Source organism: Orcinus orca, chromosome 1 (genome assembly GCF_937001465.1).
Source record: "Orcinus orca chromosome 1, mOrcOrc1.1, whole genome shotgun sequence".
In the NCBI taxonomy this organism is placed as follows: Eukaryota; Metazoa; Chordata; class Mammalia; order Artiodactyla; family Delphinidae; genus Orcinus; species Orcinus orca.
The window spans coordinates 132,019,000-132,042,104 of NC_064559.1; the positions used below are offsets into that span (position 1 = coordinate 132,019,000).

At 40.6% G+C, this 23,105-nt stretch overlaps 1 protein-coding gene across 13 annotated transcripts in view; it reads left to right on the forward strand.

Annotated features, from left to right (window-relative positions):
* TGFBR3 (transforming growth factor beta receptor 3) overlaps window positions 1-23,105 on the forward strand; it is a 205,649-nt gene that overhangs the window by 14,792 nt on the left and 167,752 nt on the right. For 11 of the 13 annotated variants that reach the window (XR_007478987.1, XR_007478989.1, XR_007478988.1 and 8 more), the window contains exon 2: window positions 17,213-17,392. Coding sequence is in view for 9 of the 13 variants with exons in the window: in XM_049714200.1 (XP_049570157.1) it covers window positions 17,332-17,392 (61 nt within the window). In the remaining 4 variants the exon portion in view is untranslated. Of the gene's footprint in view, window positions 1-14,101; window positions 14,234-17,212; window positions 17,393-23,105 lie in introns of all 13 variants that reach the window. The other 2 variants (XM_049714224.1, XM_049714192.1) reach the window with 1 other exon arrangement.

A 23,105-nucleotide genomic window follows, 5' to 3' on the forward strand; every position in this document is an offset into this window, starting at 1 on the left:
CTTACCCCTAGGTTCTTCATGACAATTTTTTTTCTTAAATTCCATATATATGTGTTAGCATACGGTATTTGTCTTTCTCTTTCTGACTTACTTCACTCTGTATGACAGACTCTAGATCCATCCACCTCACTACAAATAGCTGAATTTCGTTTCTTTTTATGGCTGAGTAATATTCCATTGTATATATGTGCCACATTTTCTTTATCCATTCATCCGATGATGGACACTTAGGTTGTTTCCATCTCCTGGCTATTGTAAATAGAGCTGCAATAAACATTTTGGTACATGACTCATTTTGAATTATGGTTTTCTCAGGGTATATGCCCAGTAGTGGGATTGCTGGGTCATATGGTAGTTCTGTTTGTAGTTTTTTAAGGAACCTCCATACTGTTCTCCATAGTGGCTGTACCAATTCACATTCCCACCAGCAGTGCAAGAGTGTTCTCTTTTCTCCACACCCTCTCCAGCATTTATTGTTTCTAGATTTTTTGATGATGGCCATTCTGACTGGTGTGAGATGATATCTTATTGTAGTTTTGATTTGCATTTCTCTAATGATTAATGATGTTGAGCATTCTTTCATGTGTTTGTTGGCAGTCTGTATATCTTCTTTGGAGAAATGTCTATTTAGGTCTTCTGCCCATTTTTGGATTGGGTTGTTTTTTTGTTATTGAACTGCATGAGCTGCTTGTAAATTTTGGAGATTAATCCTTTGTCCGTTGCTTCATTTGCAAATATTTTCTCCCATTCTGAGGGTTGTCTTTTGGTCTTGTTTATGGTTTCCTTTGCTGTGCAAAAGCGTTGCAGTTTCATTAGGTCCCATTTGTTTATTTTTGTTTTTATTTCCATTTCTCTAGGAGGTGGGTCAAAAAGGATCTTGCTGTGATTTATGTCATAGAGTGTTCTATGTTTTCCTCTAAGAGTTTGATAGTTTCTGGCCTTAAATTTAGGTCTTTAATACATTTTGAGCTTATTTATGTGTATGGTGTTAGGGCGTGATCTAATCTCATACTTTTACATGTACCTGCCCAGTTTTCCCAGCACCACTTATTGAAGAGGCTGTCCTTTCTCCACTGTACATTCCTGCCTCCTTTATCAAAGATAAGGTGACCATATGTGCGTGGGATTATCTCTGGGCTTTCTATCCTGTTCCATTGATCTATCTTTCTGTTTTTGTGCCAGTACCATACTGTCTTGATTACTGTAGCTTTGTAGTATAGTCTGAAGTCAGGGAGCCTGATTCCTCCAGCTCCATTTTTCATTCTCAAGATTGCTTTGGCTATTTGGGGTCTTTTGTGTTTCCATGCAAATTGTGAAATTTTTTGTTCTAGTTCTGTGAAAAATGCCAGTGGTAGTTTGATAGGGATTGCATTGAACCTGTAGATTGCTTTGGGTAGTAGAGTCATTTTCACAATGTTGATTCTTCCAATCCAAGAACATGGTATATCTCTCCATCTATTTGTATCATCTTTAATTTCTTTCATCAGTGTCTTATAATTTTCTGCATACAGGTCTTTTGTCTCCTTAGGTAGGTTTATTGCTAAATATTTTATTCTTTTTGTTGCAATGGTAAATGGGAGTGTTTTCTTGATTTCACTTTCAGATTTTTCATCATTAGTGTATAGGAATGCCAGAGATTTCTGTGCATTAATTTTGTATCCTACTACTTTACCAAATTCATTGATTAGCTCTAGTAGTTTTCTGGTAGCATCTTTAGGATCCTCTATGTATAGTATCATGTCATCTGCAAACAGTGACAACTTTACTTCTTCTTTTGCAATTTGGGTTCCTTTTATTTCTTTTTCTTCTCTGACTGCTGTGGTTGAAACTTCCAGAACTATGTTGAATAAGAGTGGTGAGAGTGGGCAACCTTGTCTCATTCCTGATCTTAGTGGAAATGCTTTCAGTTTTTCACCATTGAGGACAATGTTGGCTGTGGGTTTGTCATAATGGCCTTTATTATGTTGAGTAAAGTTCCCTCTATGCCTACTTTCTGGAGGGTTTTTATCATAAATGGGTGTTGAATTTTGTCGAAAGCTTTCTCTGCATCTATTGAGATGACCATATGGTTTTTCTCCTTCAACTTATTAATATGGTGTATCACATTGTTTGATTTGCGTATATTGAAGAATCCTTGCATTCCTGGAATAAACCCCACTTGATCATGGTGTATGATCCTTTTAATGTGCTGTTGGATTCTGTTTGCTAGTATTTTTTTTGTGTGTGTGATACGCGGGCTAGTATTTTTTTTTTTTTTTTTTTGCGATGTGTGGCCTCTCCCATTGCGGATCAGAGGCTCTGGATGCACAGGCTCAGCGGCCATGGCTCATGGGCCCAGCCGCTCCGCGGCATGTGGGATCTTCCCAGACCAGGGCATGAACCCATGTCCCCTGCATCAGCAGGCGGACTCTCAACCACTGCGCCACCAGGGAAGCCCCTGTTTGCTAGTATTTTGTTGAGGATTTTTGCATCTATGTTCATCAGTGATATTGGCCTGTAGTTTTCTTTCTTTTTAACATCCTTGTCTGGTTTTGGTATCAGGGTGATGGTGGCCTCATAGAATGAGTTTGGGAGTGTTCCTCCCTCTGCTATATTTTGGAAGAGTGAGAAGAATAGGTGTTAGCTCTTCTCTAAATGTTTGATAGAATTTGCCTGTGAAGCCATTTGGTCCTGAGCTTTCGTTTGTTGGAAGATTTTTAATCACAGTTTCAATTTCATTACTTGTGATTGGTCTGTTCATATTTTCTATTTCTTCCCGATTAAGTCTTGGCAGGTTGTGCATTTCTAAGAATTTGTCCATTTCTTCCAGGTTGTCCATTTTATTGGCATAGAGTTGCTTGTAGTAATCTCTCATGATCTTTTGTTTTTCTGCAGTGTCAGTTGTTACTTCTCCTTTTTCATTTCTAATTCTATTGATTTGAGTCTTCTTCCTTTTTTTCTTGATGAGTCTGGCTAATGGTTTATCAATTTTGTTTATCTTCTCAAAGAACCAGCTTTTAGTTTTATTGATCTTTGCTCTCGTTTCCTTCATTTCTTTTTCATTTATATCTGATCTGATCTTTATGATATCTTTCCTTCTGCTAACTTTGGGGTTTTTTTGTTCTTCTTTCTCTAATTGCTTTAGGTGCAAGGTTAGGTTGTTTATTCGAGATGTTTCCTGTTTCTTAAGGTACGATTGTATTGCTATAAACTTCCCTCTTAGAACTGCTTTTGCTGCATCCCATAGGTTTTGGGTTGTCGTGTCTCCATTGTCATTTGTTTCTAGGTATTTTTTTATTTCCTCTTTGATTTCTTCAGTGATCACTTCGTTATTAAGTAGTGTATTGTTTAGCCTCCATGTGTTTGTATTTTTTACAGATCTTTTCCTGTAATTGATATCTAGTCTCATAGCGTTGTGGTCGGAAAAGATACTTGATACAATTTCAGTTTTCTTAAATTTACCAAGGCTTGATTTGTGACCCAAGATATGATCTATCCTGGAGAATGTTCCATGAGCACTTGATAAAAATTGGTATTCTGTTGTTTTAGGATGGAATGTCCTATAAATATCAATTAAGTCCATCTTGTTTAATGTATCATTTAAAGCTTGTGTTTCCTTATTTATTTTCATTTTGGATGATCTGTCCATTGGTGAAAGTGGGGTGTTAAAGTCCCCTAGTATGAATGTGTTACTGTCGATTTCCCCTTTTATGGCTGTTAGTATTCGCCTTAGGTATTGAGGTGCTCCTATGTTGGGTGCATAAATATTTACAATTGTTATATCTTCTTCTTGGATTGATCCCTTGATCGTTATGTAGTGTCCTTCTTTGTCTCTTCTAATAGTCTTTATTTTAAAGTCTATTTTGTCTGATATAAGAATTGCTACTCCAGCTTTCTTTTGGTTTACATTTGCATGGAATATCTTTTTCCATCCCCTCACTTTCAGTCTGTATGTGTCCCTAGGTCTGAAGTGGGTCTCTTGTAGACAGCATATATATAGGTCTTAGTTTTTGTATCCATTCAGCCAGTCTGTGTCTTTTGGTGGGAGCATTTAATCCATTTACATTTAAGGTAATTATAGATATGTATGTTCCTATTCCTGTTTTCTTAATTGTTTTGGGTTTGTTATTGTAGGTGTTTTCCTTCTCTTGTGTTTCTTGCCTAGAGAAGATCCTTTAGCATTTGTTGTAAAGCTGGTTTGGTGGTGCTGAACTCTCTCAGCTTTTGCTTGTCTGTGAAGGTTTTAATTTCTCCATCAAATCTGAATGAGATCCTTGCTGGGTAGAGTAATCTTGGTTGTAGGTTTTTCTCCTTCATCACTTTACCTATGTCCTGCCAGTCCCTTCTGGCTTGTAGAGTTTCTGCTGAAAGATCAGCTGTTAACCTTATGGTTATGGGGATTCCCTTCTGTGTTATTTGTTGTTTTTCCCTTGCTGCTTTTAATATTTTTTCTTTGTATTTAATTTTTGACAGTTTGATTAATATGTGTCTTGGCATGTTTCTCCTTGGATTTATCCTGTATGGGACTCTCTGTGCTTCCTGGACTTGATTAACTATTTCCTCTCCCATATTAGGGAAGTTTTCAACTATAATCTCATCAAATATTTTCTCAGTCCCTTTCTTGTTCTCTTCTTCTTCTGGAACCCCTATAATTCGAATGTTGGTGCATTTAATGTTGTCCCAGAGGTCTCTGAGACTGTCCTCAGTTCTTTTCATTCTTTTTTCTTTATTCTGCTCTGCAGTAGTTATTTCCACTATTTTATCTTCCAGGTCACTTATCCGTTCTTCTGCCTCAGTTATTCTGCTATTGATCCCTTCTAGAGTATTTTAAATTTCATTTATTGTGTTTTTCATTGTTGCTTGTTTCATCTTTAGTTATTCTAGATCCATGTTAAATGTTTCTTGCATTTTCTCTATTCTATTTCCAAGATTTTGGATCATCTTTACTGTCATTATTCTGAATTCTTTTTCAGCTAGACTGCCTATTTCCTCTTCATTTGTTAGGTCTGGCGGGTTTTTATCTTGCTCCTTCATCTGCTGTGTGTTTTTCTGTCTTCTCATTTTGCTTATCTTACTGTGTTTGGGGTCTCCTTTTCGCAGACTGCAGGTTCGTAGTTCCCGTTGTTTTTGGTGTCTGTCCCCAGTGGCTAAAGTTGGTTCAGTGGGTTGTGTAGGCTTCCTGGTGGAGGGGACTAGTGCCTGTGTTCTGATGGATGAGGCTGGATCTTGTCTTTCTGGTGGGCAGGTCCACGTCTGGTGGTGTGTTTTGGGGTGTCTGTGGATTTATTATGATTTTAGGCAGCCTCTCTCCTAATGGATGGGGTTGTGTTCCTGTCTTGCTTGTTGTTTGGCATAGGGTGTCCAGCACTGTAGCTTGCTGGTTGTTGAGTGGAGCTGGGTCTTGGCCTTGAGATGGAGATCTCTGGGAGATTTTCACCGTTTGATATTATGTGGAGCTGGGAGGTCTCTTGTGGACCAGTGTCCTGAAGTTGGCTCTCCCTCCTCAGAGGCACAGCACTGACTCCTGGCGGTAGCACCAAGAGCCTTTCATCCACACGGCTCAGAATGAAAGGGAGAAAAAGTAGAAAGAAAGAAAGAAAGAAGATTAGAGAAAATAAAATAAAGTAAGGTAAAATAAAATAAAGTTATTAAAATAAAAAAATAATTATTAAGAAAAAAATTTTTTTTAAAAAGTAAAAAACCAAAAAAACCAAAAAACAAAAAAACGGACGGATAGAACCCTAGGACAGATGGTGAAAGCAAAGTTATACAGACAAAATCTCACACAGAAGCATACACATACACACTCACAAAAAGAGGAAAAGGGGAAAAAATAATAAATCTTGCTCTCAAAATCCACCTCCTCAATTTGGGATGATTCGTTGTCTATTCAGGTATTCCACAGATGCAGGGTACATCAAGTTGATTGTAGAGATTTAATCCGCTGCTCCTGAGGCTGCTGGGAGAGATTTCCCTGTCTCTTCTTTGTTCGCACAGCTCCCAGGACTCAGCTTTGGATTTGGCCCTGCCTCTGCGTGTAGGTCGCCGGAGGGCATCTGTTCTTCGCTCAGACAGGATGGGGTTAAAGGAGCCGCTGATTCGGGGGCTCTGGCTCACTGAGGCCAGGGGAGGGAGGGTACTGATGTGGGGTGAGCCTGCAGCGGCAGAGGCCGGCGTGACGTTGCACCAGCCTGAGGTGCGCTGTGCATTCTCCCGGGGAAGTTGTCCCTGGATCCTGGGACCCTGGCAGTGGCGGGCTGCACAGTCTCCCTGGAAGGGAGGTGTGGAGAGTGACCTGTGCTCACACACAGGCTTCCTGGTGGCGGCAGCAGCAGCCTTAGCGTCTCATGCCAGTCTGGGGTCTGCGCTGTTAGCCGCGGCTCGCGCCCGTCTCTGGAGCTCCTTTTAGCAGCGCTCTTAATCCCCTCTCCTCGCGCACCAGGAAACAAAGAGGGAAGAAAAAGTCTCTTGCCTCTTCAGCAGCTCCAGACTTTTCCCGGGACTCCCTCCCGGCTAGCCGTGGTGCACTAACCCCTTCAGACTGTGTTCACGCTGCCAGTCCTGTCCCTGCGATCCGACCGAAGCCCGAGCCTCAGCTCCCAGTCCCGCCCGTCCCGGCGGGTGAGCCGACAAGCCTCTCGGGCTGGTGAGTGCCGGTCGGCACCGATCCTCTGTGCGGGAATCTCGCCGCTTTGCCCTCCGCACCCCTGTTGCTGCTCTTTCCTCCGCGGCTCCACAGCCTCCCCCCTCCGCCACCCGCAGTCTCCGCCCGAGAAGTGGCTTCTAGTGTGTGGAAACCTTTCCTCCTTCACAGCTCCCTTCCACTGGTGCAGGTCCCGTTCCTATTCTTTTGTCGCTGTTTATTTTTTCTTTTGCCCAACCCAGGTAAGTGGGGAGTTTCTTGCCTTTTGGGAGGTCTGAGGTCTTCTGCCAGCGTTCAGTAGGTGTTCTGTAGGAGTTGTTCCACGTGTAGATGTATTTCTGATGTATCTGTGGGGAGGAAGGTGATCTCCGTGTCTTACTCTTCCGCCATCTTCCCCTAGATCTTCCCCAAAATGGCAGTTTTTATGAAATGGGCAGATCTGACAAAATTCAGGTTTTGTGGTTGCTTGCATTGCTTGTAAGATAATTCATTAAAAAATTTTTTTTGTTTTGTAAGTTGTGTGTTAAAAAATAGCTAGTGTAGTATTAGTATTTTATTTATACATACATTGTCAAGTTGAATGTTTTTCTGGGATAATACTTTCTAGTGTTGTTGTCATTCCTGCTAGCCATTACATGATCATGCATTTCAAATTTCCACAAGTGTGTTTGAAGTTTCATTTTTTTTTTTTTTTTTTTTTTGCAGTACGTGGGCCTCTCACGGTTGTGGCCTCTCTCGTTGCGGAGCACAGGCTCCGGACGCGCAGGCTCAGCGGCCGTGGCTCACGGGCCTAGCCGCTCCGCGGCATGTGGGATCTTCCCGCACCGGGGCACGAACCCGTGTCCCCTGCATCGGCAGGCGGACTCTCAACCACTGCGCCACCAGGGAAGCCCTGAAGTTTCATTTTATAGGAGAGATTCAGAATTAGTTGTTAGTCCTTATAACGGCAATCATAAGTAAGGTAGAGAATAAAAGATTTTCTTGTTTAATCTCTTCATATTAGAGATGAAGCAATTAAAGCTCCAAATGAAGTGACTTGTCTGAGCTTGTAACACATGTTGATGCCAGAATTCTTGCCTCTCTTGTCCCTTTCAGGCTGCCTGCTGTGTAGGTTCTTTCTTATATACACCTCTTACTTGTTGGCTAATCATTTATTATTGAGAAATGTTCTGATAATTCACCATCTTTTCATACTGTTTCTCATTGTAATGTACAAGATAGTATTTTATACTTGCGCTCCATATGGTACATTCATTGGATGCCTACTATATGCCAGGTGAGCCAGGGAGACTGTCATCCCACTCTCTGGAGTGAACAGATGAGTGCAAAAACCATACCCGGAAGGAAATAATTACATGGAGATTTACCAACAGGGTTGAATTGCACTACGTTCTACTTCGAGAGAATCAGAGGAGGCCTCCTTAAAGAAGTAATGCTTATACAAAGACCTGAGGCCTTGAAGATGTTTGAAATTGACCATATTAGGGGGACCATGGAGGGTCATTGAGTTGCAAAACATGAACATGGCTTCTGGAAGCAAGGGGTTGGCCCTTTGGTAAAACTGAATTAAGGTGAGCATGGCTGGAGAAGATGCAGAAGATGAGGTGGGATTAAGTTGGCAACACCCAGCAACCATGCAAAGTGTTTTGGTCTTTATCCTGACCGCAGTGGGCAACCATCTAAGGGTTTTAATTCTTAATGTTTCACAATGCCTGGGCTGCTGAGCCCTTTCCTTACCAAATAATATCAGTTAAGTGATTGAAATGTATCTGTTGAGGGGTTAGCCCCACTCAAGAGAAAGAATTTTATATTGGAAGTCAGTGAGAGGAATAAAAAAATGTGCTTAATTGTGATTAGCAAAATAGTCTGTTGCTGGAGTGTTTATTCTAAATTCATATATTTGCAGAATCCCTGCAAATATAAATAAAGATGTGAATCAAATATTTTAGTAAATTAGTACATATTGTACAAAATAGTCTATTGGAGGTCTAGAAGGTATAGCTTCCCCAAAGGCTTTTTTTTTTTGTTTTATTTTATTTTTATTTTTAAATTTTTTCCCCCAAAGCTTTTTTAATGGCTTGGCGCTTGCTAGGGCCTGAGAATATTCAGCTGTGCTGACTTTGCTGGAATAATTGCAGCTTTGTGATTTAATAAGCCCTTCTGGTGATAGCGGATTCCTTTCTCTAGGCAGCTGGGTTAGTTTGGTGGCAGTGCCAGGCTGAGCTCCGCAGCCCCCAGGCTAAACCCCTGAAGCTAATTTGGGAATCATAAGGTAGAATTGAGGAGGGCCATTCAGCCGGATCCCTGTAACTTAACACCAGAGCTGTTGAGGCAGCAGCTTTACTACCCTTTGGGAACAGCATTGCAATATTAGGACTATCTTTAGGACTAATACCTTATATTAGGTTTGGAATCATTTTTTGGTGATGAAGGGAATTTTTGAAACTCTAGATGACAAAGTCTAATCCTAAAATTAATACAAACTTTGATGTAAACTGTGATTTTTTTTTGCGGTACGCGGGCCTCTCACTGTTGTGGCCTCTCCCGTTGCGGAGCACAGGCTCCAGATGCGCAGGCTCAGCGGCCGTGGCTCACGGGCCCAGCCGCTCCGCGGCATGTGGGATCTTCCCGGACCGGGGCACGAACCCGCGTCCCCTGCATCGGCAGGCGGACTCTCAACCACTGCGCCACCAGGGAAGCCCCTAAACTGTTATTTATATTATATTGTTACTGGTAGTTTGCTTGGTTTTTTCCCAAAGACTAGATGTATTTTAATCATAATAACTGCAATGACTGTTATTTTTAAAAAATGTACTGTGTGGGCCAGGTGTTGTTTTAGGTATCATGCCCATATTCTGTCTCATATATTACCATCAAAATATCATTAATATTTTACAGATGAGGGGGTGATGGAGGCTAAATGACTTGTCCAGTGTAAGACATCTGGGTAAGCCAGGTTTGGAACCCCAAGAATAGTTCTCTATTAATTCTAGCTTAAAATTATAAGCAACGGAAATCTTTGGATGCAGAAATATTAAATGTGAAAGGTAGTTCCTGGAATACTGCACGGGTCGGTAAAAAAATCTGTCCTACTTCCCTGGTGGCGCAGTGGTTAAGAATCCACCTGCCAACACAGGGGACACGGGTTCGAGCCCTGGTATGGGAAGATCCCACATGCCGCGGAGCAACTAAGCCCGTGTGCCACAACTACTGATCTGGCGCTCTAGAGCCCACCAGCTGCAACTACTGAGCCCGTGTGCTACAGCTACTGAAGCCCACACGCCTAGAGCCCATGCTCTGCAACAAGAGAAGCTACCGCAATGAGAAGCCCGTGCACTGCAAAGAAGAGTAGCCCCCGCTCGCTGCAACTAGAGAAAGCCTGAGCGCAGCAGTGAAGACCTAACTCACCCCAAAATCAACAAATCAATAAATAAAATCTGTCCTAGTTTGTGAACTTGAACAAAACCTGGTCTTCACAAACTTGTGAGATGTGTACATGCCCACCCTCCCCTCTTTGCTGTATTTTCCGTGGGCAGTGAGGTCTGCTGTGCTTGGGATAGACAGAGGGCTTTTAAGGACTGACTGAAGGTCAACCCCAGGAAAACCAAGGATGCTGGGGCCAGAGATGTGTTGGTTATACTCTGTGTAACCAACAGGAATGAGGGTGGGCCAGGCCCTAGAGGGGCAGGGGAGAGCAGAGCCCAGCTTCTCTGCACATCTTGTACCCTCTGTGCTTCCTGCCTTCCTTTACTGGGTCTTCATGTGGAATTCCTATCCACAAGTATAGGTAGTTCAAGAGTAATCCTTTTTTTTTGCCCTTCCACTGGCAGCCATAGAATATTGGGACTTTCTTAGGCTTCAGGATAATTCTCTTTGGTAGAGACAGCGGGCTAATGATAAGTAATGATAGCTTGTATGCTGTTATGTGTACAATTTCATTTGATTCTTGTAACGGCCCTGTGATGTACGTAAGGTTAATTTATTTTCTTACAAATGAAGAAACTGAGGCTCCATTCTGATCCAAACCACCTTTCTTATCTGACGTGCTGTCAGAGTCTTAACTGAACATCCAAGCACTCTGGGCTCTCTTCAGTCTCTTCTCCACATGGTGCCCAGGGAAATTGTTATTTATTTTTAATTAAAATTTTTTTCAGTTTTATTGAGATATAATTCACACATAACATTGCATAAACTACAACACAGTGATTTGATGTATGTATGTATTGAAAAGTGATCACCACAGTAAGTTTAGTTAGCATCCATTACCTCACATAGTTAATTTTTTTTTTACTCATGTTAACATTTTTTTTTTTTGGCTGCATCATGCAACATGTGGGGTCTTAGTTCCCCGACCAGAGATTGAACCTGTGCCCACTGCAGTGGAAGTATGGAGTCCTAACCACTGGACCACCAGGGAATTCCCTACTTGTGTTAACTTTTAAGATTTATTCTCTTAGCGACTTTAAAATATACAATACAGTATTGTTAACTATAGTCGTCATGTTGTACATTACACCCCCAGAACTTATTTATCTTATAACTGGAAGTTTGTACCTTTTGACCACCTTCACCTATTTCTCCCACCCCTCACCCCCACCTCTGGCAATACCAATCTGTTCTGTTTCTAAGAGTTCAGTTTTTTAGATTCTACATATGTGTCCTACAGTATTTGCCTTTCTCTGACTGACTTATTTCTCTTAGCATAATGCCCACAAAGTCCATCTATGTTGTCACAAATGGCAGGATTTCCTTCTTTTTTATGGCTGAGTAATATTCCATTGTGTACACACCACATTTACTTTATCCATTCATTCATCAATGGACATTTAGGTTGTTTCCATGTCTTGGCTATGGTAAACAATGCTGCAGTGAACATGGGTTTGCAGATATCTCTTTAGCACAGTGATTTAACTTCCTTTAGAGATATACCCAGATGTGGAATTGCTGGATGATATGGTAGTTCTATTTTTAATTTTTTGAGGAACTCCATACTGTTTTCCATAGTGCCTATACCAGGGAAACTTTAAAAATGTAATCGGATCATTCCACTTTCCTGCTTAAACTCTTTCTTGAACCTGTTTCTCTCTTTTCCCTTTGGCTTTGCAGCCATGCTCCCTTCAGCATCAGTAACCTGTAATGTTTCCTCTACTGTAATGTCATCCTTCACCAGAGCTTTTAAATCTCTACTTATCCTTCAGGTTGTGGATACCTTTTCTTTAGGGCCCTTATCATAGTGTATAATTACATATTTGTGTTTATCCCACCACACTTTAAGCCCATGAGGGTAGAAGAATATGTCTCTTTTCATGGCCATTATATTCCCATTGCCTGGCATGAGCAAGCAATAAATAAAGATTTACTGAAGGGAGAAATGAAGCTCAGGAAATTAAATATCTTGCCTAATGTACTAAATGGTGTTACTTTTACTAGAATATAAGCACCATGAGGGCAGGATTTTTGACTCCTTTTTTTTTTTTTACTGCTATATCCTTGGTATCTTCAACAGTGCCTGGCTCCTAGTAGTAAATATTTATTGAATATTGATTGTACTTAGATGCAATTCCAAAGATTTCTTATCCAAATCCAGGATTTTTCTCCTCTTTGTGCCAAATCTGTCTGAAAATGGGGATTTGGAAGTAGCTAGTTTCTCTGTGTAGTAGAGAAATCTGAGAGTTGCGACTCAGTAAGGTGGCTTTGCTCTCTCTGTGTACAAGTCTTAAAGGGCATCCAAATGTCATCGGACAAACAACAGTATCTGTTCTACATGTTGCACACCCCTTTTTACAGGCTGCCAAGCTAGATATTGATGTCCTCCACCCTGCCTCTTTTCTAAATCCCCTGAATAACATGTTGAATATCCATCAGAACAATTCTTCTACCAGCTTTTATTTAACCACTTGCAGACTTAACAGTATACCTTTCTCAAAAAAATTCACTTAAATGACCAGACTAGAAACAACTTAATGATCTGCTAGAAAACCTTTTCATATTGAAGGTACCAGAAAATCAGGTGTTATTTACTATTTGAGTTTAGGGAATGGCCATTTTTTATTCCACTCAATATATCTCTGTCTTTAAGATCTTCACATTTGTTGAATATTTTCCTTGTTGGGGGCTAAACAGTCTTAGTGTTAAGATATGATTGTGCAAAGATTTGTGCTTCATCTTCACAGAACTTGAGTCATACAACATCACCAAGGATTGTTTATTTATTATAGCCGCCACCCACAGTCCTGAAGTCAAGTCATAGTTTGTGATCAGTAATGATTTGTGCAGAGTACATATGTCAACATGGAAGTACCAATGTCTGGTGGCAGCCATGGCAGGCTTCCCCCTCTCTTCGAAAAAAAATTCTGTTTCCAGAGATTGAGTATGGAGGGAGAGAAAATGGTTCCTAGTTTGTGGCAACAGACCTGGAACTGCAAGGTAGGATGCTGGTCATGGAAAGACCTGGTTTCTAGTCTTGACTCTGCCCTGTTATTTGGGGCAAGTGCTGGGCTTGGAGTTTGGGCTCCTCTTCATCCATGAATCCTGTTGACTTCTTCTAACTTTAAAAGCTGTTCATGTTATCTTTAGCATGCTAATTCTTTTAATTGAGAAATTGATTGGCTGGAAGCTAATTTAAGTTCTGATTTTGAATAATCTCATGTTCATAGCCACTGTGTTAGCCATCTAAGGGGAAGTTAGCAATTTTTCTTGCTGGCTTTTAGCCTATTGCCAGACATCATTTCACCACATTTTTCCACTAAGATAGAGCAAGATTTTCTCTTTAAAAGACATCCTGGTCAACTCAGGGAATACTGTTCCCAACCAATTCCTTTTGAACATTAGTTTAACCCGTAATGGTTTTTGGGACTTGTTTGGGTAGGGGTTTTCAGCTTATCCTGGTCTTTCCCTGTGAATTCTGTTGGATCACTAGAGAATGTGGGGCAGCATACAGTTTAATGGCCTTAGAAATAGATACAGGGGAAATTAGAAGAATTAGTATCACATTCCTTTTTTTAAAAAATCCGTTAAAGTCCCTCTCAGAATTGTATTCTGTTCATTTGCGGATACTATAAGTTCTGGTACCCTTTGAATGGAATACATTACTTTGAAATGTGGGTGAAATGACTACTACACAGTAGACCCCAAATTGTTCATTCAAGATTTCAGAGTACCCTATTTATATTCTAAAGGAAGAGTTTAGTTCTTAAAGTCCAAAGAGATACAGTGAGGTCAGAAAACCAGAGTGGTGAGTCCCTGGTCTTTGCAGACTGAGTGTGATATAACATCAGAGAAGGAGAAGAGTTTGTATTTCCCTAGTTTTATTCAAGATCTGTGACTTTTCCAAAGCCTTTGATCATCCTGCATTCTTCTAATTGGGGAACTGATCCCTAAGTCGTGTGTTAAGGTGCTGATGTATGCAAGTCTTGGCCAAAACTGGAGTTCCACTGAACGGAACGACATGCTTCCTTTTTTTATTCTCCTCCGCCTTAGGATCCTGTCACCACATTGGGAAGATTAGACAAAAATTCTGTGCAGTTTATTTTCTTTTTGAACAAGTTACATTATGGAGGGACTTTTAAGCTGAAAGAAGAAAAGCTCCCTCTTTGTTTGAAGCAGCAGTATGTAAGTTTCAACTTGTCTTGGACTTCCTTGGAGATGTTTTAAGATCCGGTGTAAACTTGCTGTGGTTTGCCTTTGGGCATCAAACTGTTTAGCTTGGCTCTATTGTATCTGTAATTGCTGCATTTTAATAATTACCCAATATTCTTGTCAGCAATTTGCAGTCTATATTTTTAATAGAACCATTTGCCTTTCTTTTCCACAGGTTCATTCAGACCTGGTTTAAGCCCCAGATTAACGTGCACAGCTCCACAGAGCCTCTGCAGCTGCGGGCAGGGGGTGACACAAGCTCATTAAATATTCCCACAAGCCTCGTGCTGGTTATATAGATTGTGTGCACCATAAAAATCCTCTGGGAAGTCATCTTCTGAAATCTCCTTACAGGGTTTTGCTTTATAAAAGTTGCCCTTAGCATTTGTTGAAATAGCATATTCTTTTAGAGTTTTTCTTATTGATCCATTCAGGAAATCTAATTTAAAAAAAATTTAATTTAATTAATTAATTTATTTTTGGCTGTGTTGGGTCTTCGTTGCTGTGCGCGGGCTTTCTCTAGTTGCGGCCAGCGGGGGCTACTCTTCTTTGCGGTGTGCGGGCTTCTCATTGTGGTGGCTTCTCTTGGTGCGGAGCATGGGCTCTAGGCGCGCAGGCTCAGTAGTTGTGGTGCACGGGCTTCGTTGCTCTGCGCATGTGGGATCTTCCCGGACCAGGGCTCGAAACTGTGTCCCCTGCATTGGCAGGCAGATTCTTAACCATTGCGCCAGCAGGGAAACCCAGGAAATCTAATTCTTTGAAGGGAAAAAAATAGGGACAAATTTTCTTTGCTGTCATTGACTTTTAGGTTAACAGAGGAGACTTCCATTACATCTGAGGTGATGTGGAATTATGGTGACAGAAATTTTGGACTTAAAGGGATGATTGAAGTCAATTTTATGGTGTCTAAAATTGTGTCTATAATTTAGTCAGTTTTTGAGATAAGACCATTGTGCCACCAATGGATTGTGCCTCAATTTGACTGGCAATTTTTTTCCCTTAGTGATTCCACTCTTTAGCTTATCTCCTTTTTGTGTCCATTGTAGTGTTTATTTAGCAGCAAACAAAAGACTAAACTGGTTTTCCAGTAGCTAAGAATTATGTCAATAATCACACCCTACTTTCTCCACTTTCTTGGTATAAATATACCTCAAAGGGAATGGACACGCATGATAATAATAGCTAACATTCATTGCCTATTATGTGCTAGGTACTGTTGTAAGCAATGTGTATATATTAACTCCTTTAATCCTCATGGCAGTCCGTAGGATAGTTTCATGCATGAAGAGTATTGTGGTCAACATCACCCATTTGGTAGGTGGCAGAGTGGATCCACACTTAGGCAGACCTTTAACTGCCATCATAATCTATATTTACTCACACTAGGCTTTTAAAATCACTGTCATACCAAGATTGAACTGCAGTGCCTCCTGCATATGTAATAGTTTAGTTTTAAAGCATATCTAAAAATTATTTTTGAAATTAGGACTTTATTGTTATTTCTGGGTAGGTAATACCTGTAAAACCCAAATGGGAGTTCAGTGAAAAGGTTCCTGCCCCCTCCCACCACTGTCCCCCAATCACCCTGTTTCTCTCCTTCTCAGGGGCCATTAGTGTTACTACTGCAGGGAACCATTTTAAATATCTTTCTCTTAACAATCGATGCAGTGAACTAAGACCATTTGATTAGAAACTCATTTTTCCATTGTTTTTATATTTTTCTACTGTATCTACAAGTGCCCAAACTGGCTTTGTCTCTAAAGGTAGCAAACTGGTTCTGGGGATGCAATTTTCTGGATGAGAGTAACAAGGCTGCAATCTCTAGCTCTTTGAGGTGGGTCCTAGAAACTCTGTGATCTTGCCTTGCCCAGGGCTTAGATCAGGCAGGGTCTTTATACTTTTTTCCAGTTGTTGGATAATTTTTTTCCCTGTTAACAGAAATCATGTCCTCACACAATGCCTGGAACATAGTAGGTGCTCTGTAAACATTTGTTGAATTGCAACTTCTATGGGTTGTGCCAGGCTCAACGAGATAAGGCTGGAAATACTTTGGAGTGTCTAAATGAGGTGATCTTTAGGGCCATAGGAGGATATTCCAGTTCAGCAAACCTTCACAAAACTCACCATTCAAGGCTCTGGATAGGAAAAGTTTAGAAGAGACCTTCTGGATCCTCTAGTCATGCAACCAGATAGTCTCAGATGGGGTTGAGAGACAGGGAGAGGCATTTTTGCTTATTAAAATGTTGGCAAACAGTTGAAATAAGAATCTTGTCTTTTAATGGTTCTTTATTTTTTCAGGTTGACTCTAAATGTGTTTCAATTTGATCCCTGTGATAACTGTCACTATAACATTAGATTGAGTTCTTTTTTTAAAAAAAATTTATTGAAATATAGCTGATTTACAATGTTGTATTAATTTCTGCTGTACAGCAAAGTGATTCAGTTATACACATATATATTCTTTTTCACATTCTTTTCCATCATGGTTTATCACAGGATATTGAATATAGCTCCTTGTGCTATACAGTAGGACCTTGTTGTTTATCCATCCTATATATGATAGTTTGCATCTTAGATTGAGTTCTAATCAGAGTTGTTTGTGTTTTTTTTGCTGGCACTAGGGAGTTTATGTATCAAGTGTCACTGATTATTTTATAACTGATGATGTTATATTATAGGTGTACCTTGATTTTCTTTTATATTCTTGAAAATTTTATATAAAACCAAAGATTTAAAATGTCAAAACAGCATGTATTTGCAGAAGTATTTGCTATAAAATTCGTTATTAGGTAATTACCTCCCCTGCACCCCCAACATTTGCTTGAGTGCTGTCTAGGCACACAAGATAAATTTATCTTATACTTTTTAGAAATTCTTCATTTCACTTTGATGTGTATTTATCAAAAGAAATACCTGCATTAAGTTTTCTTCTTAAAATGTTTATTTTTATAGGCAATTTGAAAATTGGCAAGAAAGATTTTAAGGCCACTTCCAATTTGCAAAGATTATTTATAATCTGAAGAACTGCAGGCTGAGGTGACTGAACGGGACACACTTTTGGAGAAATAAAAATGGCTTCTCATTGTGTGATTGCCATGTTTGCCCTGATGAGTTCCTGTTTAGCAACTGCAGGTAAGTTGCATAATATAAATTGCATGTTCATTATATTCTTTCGGATATATTTTTCTTCAGTCTCTTCAGTCTAGAAACATTTAGGACATGGGATATTTATATAAAACTTGAGTATTTGTGTTCTTCAAGGAAATAAAATATTTGACTACTCTACAGATACATAGTATGTTTGCCCATGTTATATTTTACTAGACAAGTGCTAGACATTCTAATGTCAGTAACACAGATACCTAACTAACCATCAGTGTTGAGGTGGCTAGAGAACAAATATGCGGTTTAATACCACTTAATTTTGTTACATGCATTGATTACATTTACTTTCTTGTCGTAAATAAGAATTTCAAGAAAGGCTTTTTGTTCTTTATTACAAAATAAATACATCTTTTACATAGAGGTGACACTCCTAGCATAGGCTACTTAGGAAATATTTAATTTTGCCTATTTCAGGTAATTTTTAAAAAAGTAATTTTTAAAAAAGTACAGAGGGAATTCTCTGGCGTTCCAGTGGTTAGGACTCTGTACTTTCATTGCCGAGGGCCCGGGTTGGGGGACTGGGATCCCACAAGCCACGTGGTGCGACCAAAAACAAAACAAAACAAAATAAAAAAATTAAAAATGTACAGAAATACACTGTGCTTCCTAGAGGCCATCAGAATGGGAGCTCAGAGATGAGAAGAAGCAAATGATTTGGTTGGAACATTGTTGCTTAAATAAGAGTGTCAGATCCCCTAGGCAAGGTCTTAGTGTGGCAATCAGGGTTACTTAACAAATTTGGAAACTTAATTTGCTCTATTTTGTTATAATTTGCTTTGTGTCTCTTCTATAATGAGCTACATAGAACTGATTTGTTGGGCCAGTTCTGGAAACTGGCTGACCTCAAGAAGAAACACATTGACTTAAAAAATGATTAGCCTCTTGGTTTTAGCTGTTGAATTGCACATACAGATTACATGAGAGTGATAATAATAACCATGTATTGAGTGTGCACTGCAGCCAGGTACTGTGCTAAACAATTATAGCCTCAAACAATGAGCAAGGATATTCTTAGTTCATGAGCTCACTTAGTCACAACTCTGCTCTTCACCTCTGCGTTATACTGAAGAAGCGGGACCACCATTAATGCTCCAGTTGACTCAGACCAGGAGTCATATGCAGGCACAGACTGAGTGGAAGCCAGTTTGCAGAAGCTGGTTTATGAGATTGGAAAGCAGAATGTCCTCCTTGTTGCAAATATCTTGAGAGAAAGTTGCTAGTTTTTTTTTTTTGAATGCTGGTGTGTGAATTTGAACTGCCCATTCTCTCTGTCAGCAGTTTCATTTTGTCTCATGATTGAAAAGTTATTTGCCTTTTAGCCTGTGTATTAAAACTTATCTTAATTAAAATCTCACTGAAAAGTAGTAGGAAAAAAAAAGAGAGAGAAATGGCTTGATGGAAAAATGTGCTGTTTTGATAACAAGATGTATAATTATACCTGGTGGGTTTGAGGCAGAATTTTCTGCTTTCATTGATGAAAAAACATAACTTAAGAAGGTACTTCATGGGAATGTGGTGAGTTTGGTGGTTCTGTATAGCCTTGATGTATTCGATAGTGAATCAGTTTTGCTTGAGACCTTCCTTCCTCTTTCCAGCCACTGGTAAAAAATTTTTTTGAGTTGTGTACACACTGAAAGCTTTGCTGAAGTGTACAGTAAGATTGAAGGTACAGTAGAATTACAGATTTTATAACAAACTGAGGCAACTGATCAATAGTACAGAGGTAGAGATGCTTTTTTGAACAAGCTGATGGTCCAAATGAATGAAGAAGAAGGGAGAAATGTTTTGTATGTAATACTGACATCCAGTAGCTTTCTGTATAGGCTCAGCATACTTTGCAAAATACTTTTTTGGGGCATTCTGCATGAGCTGAATTTCAAGAAGATAGTAGAAGATAATCTAATAATGAATATTTATAATAATTAATTAATTACTGTGTATCAGGCCCTGTTCAAAGTGCTTTAAATGTATTATCTCATTCCATCCTCATAACTCCCCTAAGAAATGTAGGTTCTTTGTTTATTCTCAGTTTATAGATGGGGAAACTGAAGCATAGACAGGTTAAGTAACTTCCTCAAGGTCCTACAACTACTAAGTGGCAGATTTAACCATGAACCTACTGAGTCTAGGTCTACGGATTGAGCCTTTAATCTACACTATGAGGGAGTCTTGATCAGAAAGGTGTTTTAAAAAAATGATAATGGGTTTGCTGTGTGTCATCTGTGCCCTTTTGAAGCGTCAAGTAAATCACTTATTCACTGAGTCTCCACTGAGTGCAAAGCACAGTACTAGTCACTTAGGGATATAGAAAGAAATGTAAGATTCATCCTTCTTTTGAGTTGTTTATACTTTAGTTCGGCATATAAAATATAACCAAATAATCAATGCATGGTGAGGAAAAGCCAGAAGACCTCAGGGGGGTCAGGAGGGTGGATTAGCGCAGCTGGGGAGGGCTTTGTGGAAGCTTAGGTGTTGAGCTGTGTTTTGAAGACCAGGCAGAATCTAGAAAGCGAAAGGCATTGGGGTGAGCAGAGGGGAGAACAGGGCTTAGCACAGAACAGGGCAGTTAGGTGCTTGATGTTGTTTTAAAGAACGGATGACCCAGAGAACTGGTTGGGAATGTAGAGGAGGTCTGTTTGGAAGGAAGGATGGGGGTAGATTGTGGAGGACCTCAAATGTGAGAACAAGGCTGTGGATTTCATTCTGAGGTTTGGATTCTCTCTTCTTCCATCCCCCTGTAGCCAAAAGCATGCACTATTTAATCTTAGAATTCAAACTGCAGCCTCCCAAAGTTAGACTGAGAATATGGCCTTCTTGGCTACAAAGGCAACAGTGCCTGGCACATAGGCTGACATTCAGCTAGGGCTTGCTCTCTGCCAGCTAATTTATTTTGTTTTTATAAGAAAACCCTGTGAGGTGGTATTAGTATTACTATCATCATCTGCATTTTACTCACAAGGAAACTGGGACTCAGTAACTAATAAGTGGGCCTTCTCTGGTGGTCCAGTGGTAAAGAATCCGTCTTACAATGCAGTGGGTGTGGGTTTGATCCCTGATCAGGGAACTAAGATCCCACATGCCGTGGGGCAACTAGGCCCGCGTGCCACAACTACTGAGTCCACGCGCCCTGGAGCCTGCGCACCGCAGCTAGAGAAGAGAAAACCCGAACACCACAGCTAGAGAGAAGCCTGGACACCACAACGAAGAGGCTGCGCCCTGCAACGAAAGATCCCGCGTGCCTCAATGAAGATCCCGCGTGCCCAACTAAGACCTGACACAACCAATAATAAATAAATAAATAAATAAATAATAAATCTTAAAAAAAATACATTTTATAAAAAAAATATCTAATAAGTGGCAGAGCAGGGACTTGAACCCAGGCAATTTGGCTCTAGACTCCAGCCCATCCACCACTCCACTAGAGCCTCTACGTAGGAGACACTCCGTGGGGAATGAGTGAACCTCTTCCCTTGATTGATTCAATACCAGATGAGTAGCCACCAGTGAGACATCCCGGAACCAGATGAAACCCCTTTGGCCTCAGAAGAGACGTATGTAAGTCATCAGAATGGAAAGACCCTCAAGTAATGGGCCTTCTTTATTCGCGTTCTTCTTTCACTGACGGGGCTGTGGAGCTCTACTGTAGAGTTCTTGGCAGCAGAAGGGGTGAAGTCCTCCTTTAGACACGCGGCCAGGGAGGAGAAGAGCACAGCACCTAAAATGAGCCTGAGCTGGAACAGTAGGTGCCTGCGTGTGGGCCTTCAGTGAAAGCCTTCCTTCCCTGCTTGTGGCTGAGGGTGAAGGAGGCGGAGGCAGAAGCCACAGCCCAGGGTTAGTGGTTGCTTTGACAAAACTCATACTTTTCCTTCCCTCCCTTGTTCCTTGGTTATTGTACAGCATGTGGGGAGAGAGGGCCATGCTCTTGGTGAACAAGAACTGTGTAAGGACCATAATGCCTTCTGATTAGAAATTACCTTAGGTTTTTAGTGCCTTATCTTAGGTCCTGTAATGTATCTAAGAAAAGTGGGAAGTTATAAAGGTAAATGCTTGCTCCTGTGGGCTTAAGGCTCACTAAGTTTTCACTTTAAAAACTGTTCTGCTACACATCTTTAAAAAATATTAACTGCTGCCTCTGAGGCTTGCCAGAGTTAGGTAGGGCTGTGTTCCCAGGAGCCTTAATAATGAGAAAAAGAGGCACGTATGGAGAATTCAGGGAAAACAATTTGGTAGGAGGGGATGGACTTGTCTGTGCCCTACTGGTCCCTTGTGTCAGGCCAGAGGGGTGCTGCTGAGGGGAACTCTGCAGAAACGCTGCTGGCCTCTGTGCTGGCCAGTGTTGATGGCTTGGCTGTCTCCCTCATTCCGTGGTTTCCATTTGGTGCCTAGGTGTATCCTTTTAGATGCTTGCCTATGACCCGCACACACATTTATTTCTATTGAACGAACTCATTTCTTTTTATCTTTATTCCAGGATGTACCTGGAATTCCAGGTACAGTCCACAGGAAAACAGAGATGTTTTTAGTTGGAGCTATTTTCCTGCTAAGAAAGCTCTGAACTCTTCGGGTCCGTAGGACAGCAAGCAGAGACACTAGCTGGTTAATACTTGGTTTGGAATGGAACAAGCTGGCAGCCTTGAGGGGAGGCTAAACATAATAATATCATTTTATTTTTATTGTTTCCAAAATGCTTTCATGTCTAGTGTTTCATTTGATTCTCCTAGCAGTCCCTGGGTGGGCAGGGTTGTTTTCTTCATTTATGGAATGGGAGTAAGGGGCTTTATAGAAAGTAAGCAATTTAGAAAGCTGGTCTGCCTCTTGATTGAACCGAACCCAGCACACTTCTGCAGATGAACTGCACTGTTGAGTCTTAGTGCGCCCCTCAGCACCTCTTGAAACAATGCAGCCAGGTGCTCTGCTGGGTACTTTGCACTAATCAGTTCATTTAATCCTTACAGAAACCCAGTGAAGTAGGTATTCATCATTATCACTGTTTTTGTAATTATTACTACTGCCACCACCCTTACCATTATTATTATACTAATTTTACAAATGATGAAACTGAGGCTTAGAGAAGAAAAATGTCATATATAGTGAGAGACAAATTTTTAAAAAAGTTAAAACGGTCCTTTAGGTAATAATAGTCATACGATGAGTAAGTGGCAGCATGGCAGCAGACCCAGAGTTCATGTTCTTTCCGTTGTGCTGCCCAAAGGGAACTGGCACTTTCTTTCTCTTGGATTTGAGATCAGTGATCTGAGGACCGCAGAGGTGGTTCTGCCATAGTTTCCCTGCTCTGCCAACTGAGGGATCAGAGGCTGTAACTCATAATGGCAGAAAGGGAGGGAGGGTGCCGGTGGGAGCTGCCACCAGGAAATGTAAAGGGTAGAGGAGGAATAGACTTGAAGGTTCAAAGCAAATTCGAAAGGATCTTCTCTTGCTAACCCCTAAGTCTTTGGACACAACTAGTTGATTTGGTCTGTGATTATTATTGTTTATAGGTGGTTATTATAACCACTTTTGTGTTTAATTCCACTTTTGGATACATAGGCAAAAGATCTTGTCAGTTGTGATGCCAGCTATCACCAGGGTGCCAACTTTCTATTTATTTTAAAGGCAAAGTAATGTTATTAAAAGTCCCAGAGTGAATACCATTTTAGGTAGTGATTTTAGGTAGTGATTT